The sequence below is a fragment of the Chionomys nivalis genome, chromosome 10 (assembly GCF_950005125.1).
Source record: "Chionomys nivalis chromosome 10, mChiNiv1.1, whole genome shotgun sequence".
NCBI lineage: Eukaryota > Metazoa > Chordata > Mammalia > Rodentia > Cricetidae > Chionomys > Chionomys nivalis.
Window position 1 is genome coordinate 47,902,077 of NC_080095.1, and position 19,623 is coordinate 47,921,699.

The following is a 19,623-nucleotide window of genomic DNA, read 5'->3' on the forward strand; positions in this document are numbered from 1 at the left end:
TGGGGCTGTGGCAGCAAGGGGGAAGCCTATGATACTGTCAGCATCATGGGGACGAGTGCTGTGTCTTGAGTGGGGCGGATGTCTGTGCACCTGTGATGAAAGGGTCATTCTGAGCGTGCAGACAGTTAGTAGGTCACGTGGTACTTTGCCATATTTCCCCAGACATTCCTGGACATGGGAAATTGCTTTCTGAGAGTTCTTAAGTACTGTCCATAAAAGAATGTCCCTGCCTGTGCCAAAATGCAGCATCAATAATAAGACTGGCTTGAGTGAAGAAAATTAGCGGGGAGCCTTGAGCAAGCTTCATGGCTGGAACAGAAAGCAGGCCCCGAGGAGCCTTTAGAGAGGGGCTGCTTTCAGAGCAGGGCTTAATTGCTCGTTAGTTCCTGGAGGATCTTTGAGGACAGAGCAGAGGCTTGAATCCTCTGCCTGTACCTCAACCGCGCACGTGCAATGCCACATGTTCACTCCCTCTTCCTGACGCTGGCTGGCCCCTTCCATGGATGTGTACAGGAGCTTTATTCTGTGCCTTAGGCAGTTCAAAAGGTAGACTTGGGGGACAGTCAGCTGCAAAGAAACTGTGGGGACCGTTGAGAGCCTGTTGGGAACCCCAAGCTAAAAGAGATGGTCTAGAGCCAGTGGAATGGGGCTGAGCATCTCAGTATCAGGCTGGGACCTGCAAGTCTGATGTTAATTCAAAGAAGGAAGCCTCTTTATTAGGCTTATGGTACTCTCTATGTGTGAGAGTGAAAGGGGCAGGGGGTTTTTTGGAGTTGCTTTTTAAGTGAAGCAGTTAGATGGGTTTAAACCAGAGAAGCTTCTGGGCAAGGAGAACTTGCCAGCTGTGCAATGCATGATGGTCTCAGTGTGCTGATGGTTACAAAGGCTAAGTCACGCCCTGCCCCCTCAATGGATGGCAGTTGCCATTCTCAGGTTGGAGAAGAGCTGAGGCGCAGAACGATGAGGTAGTTTCCATTAAGTCTAAGAGCGGAGAGGCCTGAAAAGCCATTCAATACAGCAGAGAAGGGAAGGCTACCTCTTTACCATGGAGCTCACCCCACTTGGGACCAGCTCCTTGGGTTAGAATGTTTGGACTGATGTTGAATAGTGGAAATCGTCTCCTCAGAATCTTGACATGTTTATTCTGGCTCAGGTCCTCAGAGATGCCCTGGTTCATCTCACGTTCATTCTGTACCCCACCACAGAGCCACTTCCCCACTTCCGTTCCTCTCTGTCCATGTGATTATTCTTCCAACTACAGATTCCAAATCCTGGCCATGTTTAACCCAGGCCAGGCTCATTTGCCAGTTGAAAAACACCCCTGCCTGCCTTCTCACTAGTTCTGAGCTTTGCATCCTACCTTGTGTTTAAAGATTCGTTCAAGCCGGGTGATGGTGGCGTACGCCTTTAATCCCAGCACTCGGGAGGCAGAGGCAGGCGGATCTCTGTGAGTTCGAGACCAGCCTGGTCTACAGAGCTAGTTCCAGGACAGGCTCCAGAGCCACAGAGAAACCCTGTCTCGAAAAACCAAAAAAAAAAAAATATTCACATCTCCTCTCTCAGAGGTCAGAAGAGGGAATTCTGTCCCGTGGAACTAGAGTTCAGAATGGTTGTTGGCTGCCATGTGGGTGCTGGGACCCAAACCCAACTCTTCTGCAAGAGCAGCAAGTGCTCTTAACTGCCAAGGCCTCTCTCCAGCCCCTCTTACCTTGAGTTTATAACGTACAGTTCTGAAACGCTTACTACCAGGAATACCGTATTGGAAATGCATCATTAGGCAGTTTTGTCTCTGTGTGGACATCACAGAATGTACTGACATAACCTCAGGGACATAACCTCCTGCATGCCTGGGCTAGATGGTAACTATTCCATTGCTTCAAGAACATAGTGAACAAAATAACATGAGATAGCTGGGGAAATAGGTTAGCGGTACAGTGTACTGAGCGTGCACAAGGATCTGGGTTCAATCCCCAGGGCCAACACTAAAACACTAGATCCAGATTAGGTCCAGCAAGAAAGTGATGAAGCGAAATGATGTGATTAACATGTAACATATAACATATATGAAGCAGGGTCTGGCAAATATAACATGCTGTTTACAGAAAACGTGTTAAATGTAATGTACACCCAGTGTCCTCATTCATCATCCTCAAGCACAACAGAGAGAGCAAACAGGAAGCAGCAAGAGCTCCAAAGGCTCCCCAGCCTCCCCAGACAGCGCCACCAGCTGGGGACCAAGTGTTCAGCCGCCCAAGTCTGTGAGAGGCATTTCTCATTCAAACCACCACATCCCACTCCCTGACCCCAGAGGCTCATGCCATGCACATCATGATGCAAAATGCATTTAGTTCCACTTCCAGAGTCCCCATAGTCTCTGAGTCTCAACACTGTTTTAAAGTCCAAAGTCTCTTCAGAGACTCAAGGCAAAAGCCCTTCCTTAACCGTAAGCCCCTGAGAAAGCAAAAATCAAATTCTATAATTCCAACATATAATGACACAGAATATGCATTTCCATTCCAAAAGAGAGGAGTGGAGGTATAATGAAGAAATACTGGACCAAAGCAAAGCCCAGCAGGGCAAACTCCAAATCCTATAGCTCCGGGTCCCATGTCAAAGGCTTAGATGGTTCTGCCTCTCTGGCTTTGCTGCCTGCAACATACTTCTCTCTCTCAGGCTGGCTCCACTTCCTGTGTGTAGCTCTTGGCATCTCCAACAGCCTGGAGTTTCCATGGCAACCCCACTTCACTTTCACAACCTCATGCCGTGACCTCTCAAACCTCTTGCCCTCTCAGGGCCTTCACGTAGGGTTTCTCCTATCATCTGTCGCCTGGCGTCGGTAGCTTTTTGGAATGATGGGGGAAGAACCCATGACCCCTTCACTCTTACATCCATCATGCCTCTAAAGTCAGCGCCATGTGGATGACACTTCCAAGTTAGACTAGCAGCTTGGGATGGACCCTGATCGCCTTGAACTGCACTAGCAGCAGCTTTAGATTGCACTTAGGAGAACACACACACACACACACACACACACACACACACGCTTTATGCTCTCTTGCTCTCTTTCACAACCTGGAGATTTAGTTGGATGGGGTCTTGCTCCGAGGGCACACTTCTCTTTATCCCAGTCCAGAAAAGTCCTCCACTTAATGGCACCAGTCTCCGTAACAACGTCTTCCAGCACATGCCTTAGCCAGAACATAAAGCTTCAGGGTGCTCCCTTTCTCTCGGGACCATGCATTTTATATTTCCTTCTGCCCCACTTGCTTTCTTCCACTGAAAATCTACATAAGCACTATCAGTAATACATAGGCCACAGAGCAGACAAACGTTACGTAGTCTTGAAATTTTCTTCACTGAAGAAACTAGGTCATTACTTTTAAATTTAGCCTCAAGCAAGTTCTCACAACGTGGGCATTTGCCAGAGTCTTACAAGCATGGTCTCTAAGCAGCTGCTGTTAATGGCCTTGCTCTCCTCTGAAAGCTCTTGAGTTGGGCCTCTAAGGTCCTCAGTATTCTCGGCACGACTATCCTCCAGGCTCCTACTAGAGTGGCTTGTTAAACTCTGCTTACAATATTCAACTGCTTTTCTAGCCCCGAATTCCAAAGTCTTCCCTATTCCTCCAGAAAACAACATGGTCAGGTTCTTCCAAGGAACGTGAATCTCTGCTATCAGCTTCTCCGTTAATATCCATTCAACTGCGGTGGCCAATGCCCTGACCAAGGCGAAGTGTAAAAGGAAGGGTTTCTGGTTCCAGACGGATAAAAAGGAGGGGTATGGCAGGAAGAAATAACATGGCAGCAGGGGCAGGAAGCTGAGAGCTCAGATGCTAAACCCTAAGAGCAAAGCAGAAAGAGTGAGCAGGAAGTTTAGCAACCCTACAAACAGTCAAACTCCATCCAAAGTGATGTACTTCCTCAAACAAGACTCCGCCTCCTAATGATTCCATAGTTCCCCCAGACAGTGCCACCAGCTGGGGACCAAGTGTCCAAATACCTGAGCGTAGGGGGGACATTTCTCATCCAAACTACCACACAGGCCTTTAGTTTACTCTCGTGTGCTACAGATTCTTCTGTGGTGAGGTGGGTAAGCGTGGACTCAGTGGTCTGCCTGGCGGGTGGACAGCTCTCTAAGACTCACTGAAGGACTCCAGGACATACGCCAGACCTTGGCGTATCTCCCATTTCATAGCCGTGTTGCACCTGAAGACTGATATTGCTGCACATTGTCATCACAGCCCTAGCTGGAGTCCTCCTCTCCTCTCTTTCCTCCTCTCTTTTCGCCAGGCCTCTTTCATTTCTGTTTTCAGGCCCTAGGGCACTTTGAATGTAGCCTTGGGCATTTTCAAACTTCTCTGAAGGGAAGCTGAGAACTGTCCTGAAGCATTCTTGAAGTTAATACTGTGAGCTTTCTAGATATTTCCAACGTTTCTAAAACTCTAGGGAAATTGTATGCAGATACTCTCTGACTTGCGATGGAGTTATAACCCGATAAACCCATTGTACGTTGTCCATATCATAAGCAGAAAATGCATTTGCAGGGGGCAAGTGGGTATCAGAGCTCGCTATGCAAGCAAGAGGACCTGAGTTCAAATCCCCAACACTCACATAAAAACCAGGGAATATGAGTGTAATTGTATTCCCAGCATGGGGATGGGGTGGGACAGAGACAGGCAGCTGGCTGTGCCAGCCAGCTAGCCTAGCCAAAACTGCATCGGGTCTCCTGTGGAACTGTCTCAAAAAATAAGATGGGGGAAGGGGAAAACACCTGACATCATCCCGTGGCCTTCACATAAGCACACAGGGGTGCATGCCCCCATACACAGATGCACACACATACCTCTCTCTCTCTCTCTCTCTCTCTCTCTCTCTCTCTCTCTCTCTCTCTCTCTCTCTCACACACACACACACACACACACACACATACACACACACATATGGTCATGTATTGTGGCACTTGTCTTAGCTGCTCTGGGAACTAAAATAGGAGACCCACTGTACCAAGCGTCAGAGACCAGTCTTGGCAGCTCAAAGTTGCCAGTCACCTAGCTTAGCAACCTGGCAGTCTGTAGTGTTGGTTGTTAACCTGTGGTCACACGGCTGATTGGGAGCTGCAGCCTGCTGCCCCTGCCCACCACCACCACAGTACCATACCTGATTGTAGCACGAATAATAATAACCCAGAGACAGATATGGGGGTTCAACCTGAAGATGAGAAAAGCACATTAGCCAAGCCACTTACTAGAGAGCTCTTACCTCTAGGAAATCTTCAGACTGAAGGAGAGCGAATTCCTGTCTCATCCCAACTTATATTCCTCTCTAGTGCTGGGATTAAAGACATGCATCACAACCGCCCAGCCTCTATAGCTAACTAGTGTGGCTGCTGGGGTTAAAGGTGTGTGCCACCACTGCCTGGCCTGTGTGGCTGACTAGCGTTGACTAGTGTGGCTGTTTTGCATTCTGATCTTCAGGCAAGCTTTATTTATTAAAATACAAATGAAATATCACTACATGTGATACTTCTAGCTCAGGCAAAGGACAACATTCAAAGCACAGTTCCTACTAAATACATATTACCTTCACACTAGACAAAAGCCTAACCATGGCAAATCCAGGGGCATTCATGTTTACCTAAAGTCTAGTTGAACATTACATATGGCTGGGATCATATTGTTTGACTCTTGAGAATCAAGGAATTCTGGTTCTCTGATAGATATATTGTTGCCAGATGCGGGTCCAAGAATCCCAGGCTAACTACAAAATAAACCAATTATATTTCTTTATTATAAGGGGCAAACTCACGAAACAGGAACGAGAAGTCCAACCTCAGTTGTGTGGCGTGGGAACCACAGAGAGAAAGCAAACCCTGGGCAGGCTGGCGTTGTTTTTTTTTTTCTGGGTCCCCAAAAGGTCACGCCCTAACCTGGTCCCACCTCTTAAAGATTATTGGCTAGCAGAGATTCATCAATACATCTTGAGTAAAATTGGACAAGTTATTTTTGTTTACCCACAATTAGGTAGATTCGTTTTGGGGGATGGCAGGTAACAGGAGGTCTTTGGGGGAAGACTCATGAGAAATGTGGGAAAGGGGCTTTTGTGGGAAGAGTTAAAGACAGCGTGGTATCTGGGTCCCCTTGGCCTTTGTCTCCTCTGGCAGATGGCAAGACTTCCAGGCAGTGGTGTCGGAGCAGAGAGAGGCTGTGGACTCGGCTCTTCGAGTGAATAACTACTGTGTGGATTGTGAGGAGACCAGCAAGTGGATCGTGGACAAGACAAAAGTTGTGGAGTCTATCAAGGACCTGGGGCAGGACCTGGCTGGGGTCATTTCCATCCAGCGGAAGTTGTCAGGGCTGGAGCGGGATAAGCTGGCCATCCAGGACCGTGTGAGTGCGCTGCAGCGTGAGTCACAGCATTTGATGGAGTCACACCCTGAACAGAAAGAGGACATTGGCCAGCGGCAAGCAGATGTTGAGAAGCTGTGGAAGGGCCTGCAAGATGCCTTGCAAGATCAGGAGCTCTCCTTAGGTGAGGCCAGCAAGCTGCAGGCTTTCCTGCAGGAGCTAGATGACTTCCAGGCCTGGCTGTCGATGGCCCAGAAGGCAGTGGCCTCCGAGGACATGCCTGAATCACTCCCGGAAGTTGAGCAGCTCCTACAGCAGCATGCAGCCATTAAGGAAGAGATTGATGCGCATAAAGACAAGTACCACCAGGTCAAGGCTTCTGGGGAGAAGGTGATCGAAGGCCAGGGGGACCCAGAGTACCAGCTTCTGGGTCAGCGGCTAGAGGGCCTAGATACCGGCTGGGACGCTCTGTGCCGGATGTGGGAAAGCCGAGGGCACTCCCTCACCCAGTGCCTGGGCTTCCAAGAGTTCCAGAAAGATGCCAAGCAGGCTGAAGCCATCCTCAGCAACCAGGTAGGGAGAAGCATACAGGGCTTGGGCATAGGAGTCTCTCAGGAGACTTACTAGTGGTGAAGGCTTCATGATCACCAGTTAAAGGAAATCCTCTCTGCTCCTTCCTCTTCATGTCACTTTCTGGTCGTATGTCCCAAGCTGTCTTGTTTTGGGGTCATTCTGAAGCTAGAGAAGTGAACTTTGCCCTGCATTACTGCTCTTTCATGTAGTTTTCACCACTGGCCATGCGCCCTGCCTCGGGTGGGAATGGGAGGCCACGCCTGGGGAGTAGAACACTCTCTTTGTCCTGCTCTAAGGGTGCACTGCAGCCTGCACAAGCTGCCCGTGGTGCTTTCGCTTAGCCCATCCTCAGGCCTCCTCTGGAAACCTTGCTTTAACAGGAATACACCCTGGCTCATTTAGAGCCTCCAGATTCCCTGGCAGCAGCAGAGGCTGGGATCCGAAAGTTTGAAGATTTCTTAGGGTCTATGGAGAACAACCGCCATAAGGTGTTGAGTCCTGTGGACTCTGGAAACAAGCTGGTGGCTGAGGGCAACCTGTATTCAGACAAGATCAAAGAGAAGGTGCAGCTGATTGAAGACAGGTACTCCCCACCCCGAGGACCGTGAGGCCCTGTGCTACTGGGGTTGGGGTGCTGGGCAAGGATGCCAGGCTTGGTGCTAATGTAACTTCCCTTGGCTTCCCAGGCACAAGAAGAACAATGAGAAGGCCCAGGAGGTTACAATTCTCCTAAAAGACAACCTGGAGTTACAGAACTTCCTCCAGAACTGCAAGGAGGTGAGGCCAACAGTTGGGTGTTTCTTTGATTTCAGTCTGAAGAGCTCAGAAGAATGAGGCCATAGGATTCCTGTCTCACCCAAGACTAGTGACATCTCATGAGCTAGGGACTCGGGGTACTCAGCTTGACATTCCTTGCAGCCTTTCATTCCACACTTCTTCTCTGCCCTCAACCCCAAAGTCTGAAGTCACCCTTTTATTTACCCGATCTAGGACCAGGTTCACCAAGAGTGGTCTGAGAACATTCTGGGTTGGAACTACCTAGGGTCTAGACAGGGCTACGTGCAAGGATGTCTGATCCATGTTTTCACCCACACAGCATCCCACAAAGGACCCGACCATAATGCCCTGGTGATGCTGACTTGACATCCGTTAATACTTTTGAGCATCTTCATTTTGTCCTGGGTCCTTAAATTATGGACCAATTCTGGGCCCGGGGACAAACAGATTGTTAGGCCTCCTGAGGGCAGATGGATAAGAGCCTTAAAGGGAAAGTCTGCTGATGGAACTCCCCACATGCAATGGGTCTGTCTCTGGCACCCACTTGCTCTCGTCTTAGGACTTCCTCTCAATCCATATAACTTTGTTTCCATTTGCCTTTGCCCTTGGTACAGCCATCTTGGAAATACTGCACACACAACTTTCCCTTCCCCTTATTAACTGCCGTTGCTGTTAACCTCTTCTTGATGTAACATCTTCTTGGTGTTTCTTAATTATTTGTCACCCACTGTCAGGATGGATTTATCCACCTATCTATCTAGTAAGAATATGCTGAGTTGTTGCAGTATCTCAGGCCTTGTCCTAGGGCCTGGAACTATGGAAAGAGCAAACTATCTCACAACCACACACACTCTAGGGAGGAAGACATGGGTATCCCCTTGACCTCCATCTGCAGCTAGTGGTCGGAGACCCTGCAGCTAGCCGTAGGAGACCCTGCAGCTAGCCATGGGAGACGCTGCAGCTAGCCGTAGGAGAACCTGCAGCTAGCAGTGGGAGACCCTGCAGCTAGCGGTGGGAGAACCTGCAGCTAGCCGTGGGAGAACCTGCAGCTAGCCGTGGGAGAACCTGCAGCTAGCCGTGGGAGAACCTGCAGCTAGCCGTGGGAGACCCTGCAGCTAGCGGTGGGAGACCCTGCAGCTAGCCGTGGGAGACCCTGCAGCTAGCCGTGGGAGACCCTGCAGCTAGTGGTGGGAGAACCTGCAGCTAGCAGTAGGAGACTCACGATCCTGCCTTGCCAAAGCGGTACACTCAGAAAACATAAAGCTTACCGTTTCTGCCCACAGCTTACTCTCTGGATCAATGACAAGCTGCTGACATCGCCTGATGTCTCTTATGACGAAGCGCGCAACCTTCACAACAAATGGATGAAGCACCAGGCATTTGTGGCAGAACTGGCTTCGCATCAAGGGTGGCTTGAGAACATTGATGCAGTAAGTAGAAGAAGGAGCTCAGATGTGCTCCTGCGGCTGGGGCGGCATTCATGACACAGACAGTCCTGAAGCTTGCTGTACTGTATAGAACTTGGCGGTGAAAATAAAACAACCTCCTCTAAACAGTAATGAAGGCTTTAGTGTTCCTGCTGTAGCTAGACTCGTTAAACCCGGTGAGAACAATTAGGGTTCAGTGGCCAGTAGCCAGGGGGCAGTCATTTCTGCTAGCTTTCCAGTACTGTGTTCCCTGTTGTTTGGATGGGCAAAACCACCAGGAAGCAGCTATTCACTGCCCTTGCAGATGAAAGCATGGGGCCTCTCTGTATTGGGCTTTTCAGTGGCACAGACCAGAGTGTGGCAGGACTTACACCTGGGAATCATGGCCCTTTGCTCTCCCTGCTGTGGCTGTCTAGTAAGAAGTAGGCCCAGTGTCCGCCTGAAGCCAAGTGGTTAGGGCATAGCCTCGGGAGCCAGACTGGCTTCTCTTCTCTGCCCTCAGCTCTTCCTCTCTGAAATAGGGACAATAGCTCTTAACAATTGAGTTGTGGGCATGGCATGCTTGTAGACAGATAAAGCATTTAAGATAGTGTTTGGCAATTGTGAGGTCATTGATAATATTGACCACTATTAATAGAATATTTGCCTAGAGCCAAGTTCTGTTCTACTCTCCACACCCAAACCCCAGACATTTATACAGGGAAACATGGTCAGGCAGCCCCAATGACCTGAGGCAAAAACACTACTTCTGGAACTTGTAAGGGGTTCCCATGCTATGGCTACCTGGATCTGATTTATTTTTTAGTTTATTCATTATTGTTGTTGTTGTTGTTGTTTTATGAGATAGGATTTTGCTCTGTAGCCCAGGATAGTCTTGAACTCATGATCTTTCCTGCTTCAGCTTGAGTTGATAGATCACTGTTGTGTACCGCTATACCTGACTCCTGGATGGATTATGATGTTCTTTTTTTTTCTTTCTTACTCTCTCTTTTCTTTTCTTTTCTTTTCTTTCCTAGGGGAGGGATAACCAGGAATTAAACCTCTACCATATAGCTAGATTCTCCCCCCATTTTTGTTTTTTGGGGTTTTTTTTTGTTTTGTTTTGCTTTGTTTTTTGAGACAGGGTCTAAGTTGCCAGAATTAGACTTTAGTTCATTTCGTACATCAGGCTGGCCTTCAGCTCACTATCCTCCTGCCTCAGTCTTCTGAGTGCTAGAGTGATAAACCTGTTTTAGCAACCCTGCCTCCTAAATGAATCTTGAATTTTTCTTTGAGTATCAGTCCCCTTTACTGGGATCCTTCTGAGTCCTTTGCAGCAACACTGCTCTCCCTGCCCCACACGGCCTTGCAGAGTTCAAAGGGTGTTTGGGTGGCGCCTCACCCAAGGTCTGGGTCAATTCCTAGCTTTACCAACTTCCCTTCAGGATTTCTCTTGCAAACACCTGGAGTGGGGCCACTGAAACCAAGAATGAGCTCTCCTTCCCCCACAGGAAGGGAGGCAGCTGATGGAAGAGAAGCCCCAGTTCAAGGATGTGGTGTCAGAAAGGCTGGATGCCCTGCACAAGCTCTGGGATGAACTGCAGACGACCACGAAGGCGAAGACTGAACAGCTCTCGGCTGCCCGGAGTTCCGACCTGCGCTTGCAGACCCATGCAGACCTTAACAAATGGATCGGCGCCATGGAGGACCAGCTGCGATCAGACGACTTGGGCAAGGATCTGACCACTGTCAACCGGATGCTGGCTAAGTTGAAGGCATGTGAAGAGGCGGTAGAGCCAGAGTGTTGGAGTAGAAGGGATCTTAGGGAGCCAACCTGAAGCCTTAAAGTAAGCGCTCCTTCTGTTGGCATTCTGCAAAAAAAAATGCCTCCTGATTCGGAAGCCGGCTCCTACCCTTTTGCAATGGGTAGGGCAGGAATCTAGTAAAAAGATGCATGTGAAATAGAAGAGGGGGGCAGCCAGGGAAACTTCTTGGAGGAGGCTGCACTTTAAAAGTGACTGGAAGATGGGTGGGTGGAGGGCATCCCCTGTCCAGGTGTCACAAACAGTACTGACACTGGTCCTGTGTCCCAGCGAGTGGAGGACCAAGTGAACTTGCGGAAGGAGGAGCTGGAGGAACTTTTTGCCGAGGCACCCTCGCTGGGAGCGGAGGCAGGAGACACAGACATGAGCATCGAGAAGCGGTTCCTAGACCTTCTAGAACCTCTGGGGAGGAGGAGGAAGCAGCTGGAATTATCCAAAGCCAAGTTACAGATCAGCCGGGACTTGGAGGATGAGACGGTACGTGGGCTACAGCCTCTCTCCCCCTAGAGCTGAGGTGCCAGCTGCCACGGGGCTAGCTGGTGCTGTGCAGAGAAATCTTGGCAACAGATGACTGGTCATCTTGCCCTTACCTCGTAGGGTTGCTTTGGAGATTGCACTAAATAGAAAAATCAGGACAGGTCCTTTGTGAATGGTAACTTACAAGTCACTGTTAGTACTGGTCAGTCAGACCATGGGATCAAGATCCCACTTTGAGAAAGAAACCTAGTTTGAAACATCTGTCTGTAGAATGGGGCTGTTGGGAAGAGCCAGGCAGCGCCTTGTCTGGCTCTTTGTGGGTATTCGGGAAAGGGGTAGCTGTCTGGGAATATTACCTCAGCTGTCTTCCTGCCTTCTGGTCTCTGCAGCTCTGGGTGGAAGAGAGGCTGCCATTGGCTCAGTCCGCTGACTATGGCACTAATCTGCAAACTGTGCAGCTGTTCATGAAGAAGAACCAGGTGAGTCCCACCTCACCAGTGCATCTGCCCCTGCTTGCTCCAGCCTGGCCCCCAGGGAGTCAGCCTAGCTGCTGTGCAGAAGGCTGGTGACAGCAGATTATTGCTCCTGATGGTTGCTTTCAGTCCCCTAACTTCATGGGAAGTTGCAATGCAGAAAGGGCAATGCTTAAAGTGGCTGCAGAGCGGATTCTGGGAGGATCACAGATGAAGGAAGCATCGTGTTACTTGGGAATTTGGAACCACCAGACTCTACTAGACTCAAATGAGTGTCTGGCTTGAGGGGGGTGGGGTCAATGTGCTGCCATCGTCCTATTTTGGGTAGCCTCCCAAGAGGAAACCACCAGCACTGAAGCACTGCCTAGCCCTCTCCTAGGGCTAAGCTTGGCATATGCAGTGTCCTCGGGGTATATAGACCCTGTTGTTCTGGACACGTGACCATCCCTGTGAGGCTCAACCCCTTGAGCCAATGAATTTTGACCCTTGAGTCCCAGAAGCGAGCAACTGCTGATCCACTCTCTTTGAACAGATTAGGTACTGAAATCCTGAATTATAGGCAGGCACCAAGCACTTTCCCTGTTGGGGCTGCAGAGGGAGCCTAAAACCTAAGAAAGCCAGCTGTGTGGGATCGCAGTAGCTTCATGCCTGGGCTGGGGTTGGCCGCAGACCTTTCTCCAGAAAGCAAGATTCTGAGTGTAAAGTATGATACACACTCCAGCCATACTCCTCATGAGTATTGCTTGTTATTCGTGTATGTTTAAGCGTGGAAGTTGATGGTCTGCTCACACTCTGCCCTCAGGACTCCTGTCTTTAAATGATTTTAAAGGGTTTAAGGAAATTACCAAGAGGGAGGAAACAGGTCTAAGGAACCTAGGAGTATACACAGAAGCTACAGCTAGTCTGGAACTCTAGGATCCAGAAAGGGAATCAAGTATCAGGGCCTCCTGAAGAAAAACGTAACCCAGTTACCGCAGAGCAAGGAAAGGGCCATTTGGGCTCAAACAAGAAATAATAATACACAGTTCAGATCTGAGCCACGGAAATGGAGAGAAATAAAAGCCAAAGCTTTCCCCGAGGGGTAGCCATCAGCTTGTTCTTTAACCTGGAATAAACAAAAAGAAAAATGCTAGTGATGGCAGTAGGCCAGTTTGAAGTCCTTCTTCTTTCCCCCCGGCATAGACACCTGAAATCTAGCTCCAGGATGCAGACAGGGAGTGGACCAGAACATGGTTTAGCCTGGGGATGCAGCTATAGGGAGTGGTCCAGAGCAAGGCTTAGTCTGGGGATGCAGCACAGATGGTAGAACTTCGCCTAGCATGTGCAAAGCCATGAGTCCGCTCCACATACACTGGGCATGTGGTGAATACCTGTAACCCCAGTTTCTGAGCATGGTGGAGGCAGAAGGATCATGCTTTCAAGGCCAGTCCAGTGCTACATAAGACCCTGTCACAAAAAGTGTGGGGCTAGGGTTGAGGGACAGTGGCCTGAAGGGAGAGGTGACTGGCAGTTAAGAGCACTTACTGCCCTCCTAAAGAACCTGAGTTCAGTTCCCAGCACCTCCATCAGACAGCTCACTATTTGTATTTCCCATTCAAGGGAATCCAGTGCCCTCTTCTGGCCTTCATGGGTACAGGCACACATGTGGCATACACTCAGACACATACAAACACACAAGTAAAAAATAAATAAAAATCTTTTAATTTTTTTTTTCAAAACACAAAGACTGTGGAATCAGCAAGATCTGTGCTTTAGTCTCAGCCCTGTCTTCACTGCACTGCTCCAACTTCTCAGGAATAGTGTTAAGGCTATCACTTGCTCTGCTCTGGCAGGAGGGGGAGGGAGGGGTCAGTAGACTTGGCATCCTCCTCCTGTGAGAAGGCTCTGCCTCTGAGTCCTTCCTCTGGCCGCAGACCCTGCAGAATGAGATCCTGGGCCATGCCCCACGGGTGGAGGACGTGCTACAACGAGGGCAGCAGCTGGTGAAGGCGGCAGAGATGGACTGCCAAGACATCGAGGAGCGCCTGGGGCATCTGCAGGGCTCGTGGGACACACTGCGGGAGGCGGCGGCTGGCCGGCTGCAGCGCCTGAGGGATGCCCATGAGGCACAGCAGTACTACCTGGATGCTGGTGAGGCGGAAGCCTGGATCGGCGAGCAGGAGCTCTATGTGTTCTCTGACGAGCCCCCTAAGGTATGCTGGAATGGCAGAATCTGCCAGCCAGAGTGCTGAGCGGTAGACAGAGTTGGGGTGGGCAGGCACTCTTCTCATAAAACTATCCAGGTTTATGAGAAGAGAAGAGAAATTATGGGTGTGTAGGGAACCTACAGACTCCTGCTCTCCTGTGATACCCCTTAGGGCATCCCACCTCATTAAGAACATCCTATGGGTCTGCCACTCGCCACCAGTAGGTGTTTCCACCCAAGGGCTCTTCATAGTATATTGTAGCATGTTACCAGATGGGGTGACAAAGGATATAAAGGGGTCTCACAAGACTGCAACAACCCAGTTATTTCCCCAGAGAAGCCATTGTCATTTTGGGAGACTCAGAAGAATAGGTTTCCTCCTCTGAGCCAGCTTTCCAGGACCTAGGATGTTTTCCCAGGGACAGATTATTGGGGTTGGGCTTGAAAGGCAGGGCAGATACCAAGTAAGACTCTAAGGAGTTGAGAGAGGAGCTGAGAACAGCCCTCCTAGGAGTCAGGAACAGGAAGGGAAGATAGAAAGGCTTTCCTCTTCAACTGGGCTCCCCAGAGCTCCGCCTTAGCTTTCCAAAGAACGGAGTCAGGTGGGGCAGCGCTCGGATGGTGTATGGTGGGGCGGCGCTCTGGTGCTGACCACTGCTGCCTGGCAGGACGAAGAGGGCGCCATCGTGATGCTCAAGCGACACCTGCGGCAGCAGCGCACAGTGGATGAGTACGGGCGGAATATCAAGCAGCTGGCCGGCCGCGCCCAGAACCTGCTGTCTGCAGGCCACCCTGAGGGGTATGTGTGCCTCGGGTGTGGGAATCAAACCAGGGTCCCTTAGGTCCAAGGGGGAAGAAATGGGACGGGTTTCCGCAGAACTAGAGGTCTCTGAACTACTGGTTGTCCCTGTTTCATTTTATTCTTTGAGTTGTGCACAGAAGTCATACAAGGTAGGCCCCGGAGACTGCATTTATAGAAAGGTCAGGGTCAGAGTGTCCCTGGTGAACTGGGAGCGCCACTCTTTTGAAGAGTTACCCTGTCCTAAAGGTCTTGCAGCAAATCCTTAAATGGGAGTCAGGTAACTAACTACTGCCCAGACTTCACAGACTGCCTCAGCCATGGCCTTTTCCTCAGCTACCATTAGGACATTAGGACACACCTCCCAACATGCACTGTGTTTCCTGGGCAGCCACCCTCATATCTCCCAGGGAACCCCAAGAACTGAGTCTCTGGTTCTGTCCTTTTCTCGAGAGCTAATTGGAATCACTCTTTCTGAAGCTTCATCCATGGTCCATGCTTTGTACTTGAATCTCTCTCTCTCTCTCTGTGTGTGTGTGTGTGTGTGTGTGTGTGTGTGTGTGTGAGAGAGAGAGAGAGAGAGAGAGAGAGAGAGAGAGAGAGAGAGGCACTGTGAGAGGTACTGGGACAGAATTCCAACACAATCCTGCTGTCTCCTGAGGGGGGTGCTTCCTTTTCTCCCCAGTTCTTTTCCTGGGAAAACCATTGTAATTTCTGGGGTCTGGAGAAGAGTAGGTTGTCACCTCTAAGCCCGCTACTCTGGGTTCTTCTGTTGTATTTTGTTTCATTGTACTGAGGATGGAGCCTGTGATCTTACAACCTGCTAGGCAAGAAGTCTACCAACCCTGAGGTTCCCCAGGCTTCAGGTCTTGGTCACCTTCTTTAAAGCATTTCTTGGTTTGGCTCCCAGGGAACAGATCATCAGGCTCCAGGGACAAGTGGATAAACAGTACGCGGGGCTGAAGGACATGGCTGAGGAGCGCAGGCGGAAGCTGGAGAACATGTACCACCTGTTCCAGCTGAAGAGAGAGGCTGACGACTTGGAGCAGTGGATTACAGAGAAAGAGATGGTGGCCTCATCCCAGGAAATGGGGCAAGACTTTGACCACGTGACCGTGAGTACCCACAGCTCTTACTTTCTTTGCCTTCCTCTAACTTCGTAGACAGAGGCCACCGTCACCCCAGACCCACATGTCCCACTCCTCTGCCAAGTGGAAGAAACTGCAGAGATGCGGTCACGCCAGTGGGGGGTAACTGAAAGACAGTGGACCCTGGAGAGCATGACAGTCAACTCCAGGTGGCCACAGTGGCAACCTGACAAAGTGACCGCCACGCGCCCTTGCGCTCAGCTAACCACATTCTGTCTACCCCGTGTTCAGATGCTCCGTGACAAGTTCCGAGACTTCGCCCGGGAGACGGGGGCGATCGGGCAGGAGCGAGTAGACAACGTGAATGCCATCATCGAGCGGCTCATCGATGCGGGCCACAGCGAGGCAGCCACCATTGCCGAGTGGAAGGATGGGCTGAATGACATGTGGGCCGACCTGCTGGAGCTCATTGACACCCGCATGCAGCTGCTGGCTGCCTCCTACGACCGGCACCGCTACTTCTACACAGGCACTGAGATCCTGGGCCTCATAGATGAGAAGCACAGAGAGCTGCCCGAGGATGTGGGGCTGGACGCCAGCACGGCTGAGTCTTTCCACCGGGTCCACACTGCCTTCGAGCGGGAGCTCCACCTCCTGGGTCAGCAGGTACCTTCCACCCCCTTCCTACCTACGGGCATCTCAACCACCTTCTCCTGGTTTCTCTTCCTTGGACAGCCAGCAGCACAGGACAGAGCCCAGCAGCTCTCGGGAATTTATTAGCTTCAGGAGTAGTGCTGCTTTAATCCTAGCAGCCGGGAGGTAGAGACAGGTGGATGTCTGTGAGTTCAAGAACAGCCTCGTCTATTGAGTGAGTTCCAGGACAGGCTCCAAAGTTACAAAAAAATCTATCTCGAATAATGAAAAAAAAAAATGTTCTGCCTAAATCCACTCTCTGATCACTGGGGCAAACCCTGAGGAACCTCTGTAGACTCTCTAGATTTCTCTGAGCTTGACTAGGTAGAAAGGATTAAGTGAGGGACTCCAGCTGCCAGCTCCCCAGGCGTCCAGTGGAATAGGGAGAGTTGGGCTGCTGAACAGTCTTAAGCTGGCTCTGCAGGGTTCAGAGAACAACGAGAAAGATGGACCCCTGGTTTATCTTAGGGATTTGTCCTCCTGCTGAAGGTGGGGTCTGGTATGTAACTGTTGTACCTGGGGTGGCAGAACTACGGAGGAGGTATAGCTGCATTGAGGATTGAGGAGAGAGGCTTCATTGTCCCTGCATGGGCCCCAGTCAAAGGATTTGGGGTAGGCCTATCTTTGAAGAGGGAACATGGGGGTGAATAAGAACCAGGGACCCGAGTGTACAGGTCCAGTCCCAGCTGTCCCTGTGATTAGTGGGAGGAACCTGGAGTCGCCCACTTAGCATCCCTATGCCTTGGTTTCCACATCACAGAAGTAGGGATATAGTAGTACCTCTGGATGGATTGCCGTAAAGAGGAGGAGAGCTAATTACATTTCTAGGACCATGCTTGCTCAGTAGTTACTCTCATTGTTGCACTCCGGAGGAGGCCAAGGGGAATTGAGACAGACCCTCCTATTCTCAAATCCTGGGCCAGAGACCAGCCCTGAGCAGGCAGAGGTGCTAGAGCAGGGGACCCTATCCTGTAGCAGCCTGCTTTCCAGTAGCACCCTGGAGAGGACTCTGACGGAGACGGTTGCACTTCCAATAACACATCATAAAACCATAGCTATGGTTTTGCCTGACCACAGGTGCAGCAGTTCCAGGATGTGGCCACCCGACTGCAGACAGCATATGCAGGAGAGAATGCAGATGCCATCCAGAACAAGGAGCGGGAGGTGTCCACGGCCTGGCAGGCACTACTTGATGCATGCGCCGGGCGCAGGGCTCAGCTGGTGGACACAGCAGACAAGTTCCGCTTCTTTAGCATGGTTCGCGACCTCCTCTCCTGGATGGAGAGCATCATCCGGCAGATCGAGACCCAGGAGAGACCCAGGTGAGGGGTGTGTCCTCAGGGATGCTCTAGTACCATGGTTCTCAACCTTCCTGACGCTGCGACCCTTTAATACAGTTCCTCATGTTGTGGTGACCCTGACCATAGCATTATTTTTGTTGCTATTTCATGACTGTAATTTTGCTACTGTTATGAATCATAATGTAAGTATCTGTGTTTTCTGATGGCCTTAGTCAACCCCTGTGAAAAGGTCATTTGACCCCCAGTGGGCTGTGACCCACAGGTTGAGAACCACTGCTCTCGTACATCCTGAGAGAGTCGAGGCTCCTCTCCCGAGGGATGGTCCCAGTGAATGGAAGCTCCTGAGGGGTATCAGAGACCTGATTGGGTTCCGATAGAAACACAATGGTTTATCATCTGCTGGGAGGACTGACCTTTTCAAAGTAAAAGGTCATATAGATTCTCCAAGGAGACCATGACCTCTGTCAGTGAAAACAGGTGACTCATATAGGCAGACCTGGACAGGCTCCAGATCATTCTTCCTCAGCACTGGGTGTCACGGTCACACCCCTAAAACTCAATATAAAGTTGACTGTCCATACAAGGCCAGGTCAGATTAATGGGCAATTGAAATCCAGTGGGGCTGGACCTCTGCCTCAGCCAGTATTGGTGACCTCTCTCTGTCCCTCTGTCCCCCTCCCCCATACACATTAACATTTTCAGAGGTAGAATTCATACGCCATCCTTGACCTATTTAAAGTGTATTATCCTGTGGTGTTCATATATTCCCAATTATGTGATCATTGCCCACAGTCTAAGTTAATATATTTCATCATCACCACACACACACACACACACTACACACACACACACACACACACACGATCGTACGCATGCGCACACACACGTGTATATGTGCGAGCACAAAACCACTCCCATGCATAGTCAATCATTATGCTCCCTGACTCTGGCCCCTGGGGCAGCTGCTTTTCTACTTTCTGTCTCTCTAGGTTGACCTATTCTCTAAGTTTTATATAAATAATGTCACATAGTACATTATCTCCTGTGACTGCTTTCTTTCCTTCGCCTGTTTCAAAGGTTCATCCATGTAAACATGATTCAGTACTTTATTCCTTTTTACTGTCAAATCATATTCCCAGGCTTCACTGGGGTACCTCTTCACCTTGCTGAGCCACTGACCAATGAAGACACTAAAATGCCAGTGTTACTGCTGGGACTGAGACAGAAGAGGAATTGCAGGCTAGCCAGAGAGAAGAAAGAATAGGGACCGACTCCTTGAGGCAGGTCTGAGTGGCCCATTTTGTCTCTCCAACTGCATCTCTGCCCTGGCCCTCCTGTCCTCAGGGATGTCTCCTCTGTGGAATTGCTCTTGAAGTATCACCAGGGCATCAAAGCTGAGATCAACACCAGAGCCAAGAACTTTAGCACCTGCCTAGAACTCGGGGAGTCCCTGCTTCAGCGGCAACACCAGGCCTCAGATGAGGTGAGTTCCCTCATTGTTCCTGCCCCATGCTTGCTGGCCAAGCAGCTTCAGGGAGCGGAGCGGGAAGGAGGGGATGCTTCCAAGGAGCTGAGGTGCCTTCAGGCCAGAAATCGGAGCGATAGGAGCCTGTCCCCTGCCTTGGGGAGGTGGATACTCACTGAAGGAGAGCAGGCCCATACCTGCCCAGTACCCACATGTGCACGT

The 19,623-nt window shown here is 50.3% G+C and overlaps 1 protein-coding gene across 1 annotated transcript in view; it reads left to right on the forward strand.

Annotated features, from left to right (window-relative positions):
- Positions 1 to 19,623, forward strand: part of Sptb (spectrin beta, erythrocytic) — a 128,124-nt gene that overhangs the window by 88,937 nt on the left and 19,564 nt on the right. Inside the window, exons 16-28 of the mRNA XM_057782505.1 lie at positions 6,158 to 6,914; positions 7,295 to 7,497; positions 7,601 to 7,691; positions 8,975 to 9,121; positions 10,609 to 10,872; positions 11,191 to 11,397; positions 11,787 to 11,876; positions 13,784 to 14,062; positions 14,724 to 14,854; positions 15,765 to 15,969; positions 16,234 to 16,608; positions 17,713 to 17,957; positions 19,281 to 19,419. Coding sequence (XP_057638488.1) covers positions 6,158 to 6,914; positions 7,295 to 7,497; positions 7,601 to 7,691; positions 8,975 to 9,121; positions 10,609 to 10,872; positions 11,191 to 11,397; positions 11,787 to 11,876; positions 13,784 to 14,062; positions 14,724 to 14,854; positions 15,765 to 15,969; positions 16,234 to 16,608; positions 17,713 to 17,957; positions 19,281 to 19,419 — 3,133 coding nt within the window. The remainder of the gene's footprint in view (positions 1 to 6,157; positions 6,915 to 7,294; positions 7,498 to 7,600; positions 7,692 to 8,974; positions 9,122 to 10,608; positions 10,873 to 11,190; positions 11,398 to 11,786; positions 11,877 to 13,783; positions 14,063 to 14,723; positions 14,855 to 15,764; positions 15,970 to 16,233; positions 16,609 to 17,712; positions 17,958 to 19,280; positions 19,420 to 19,623) is intronic.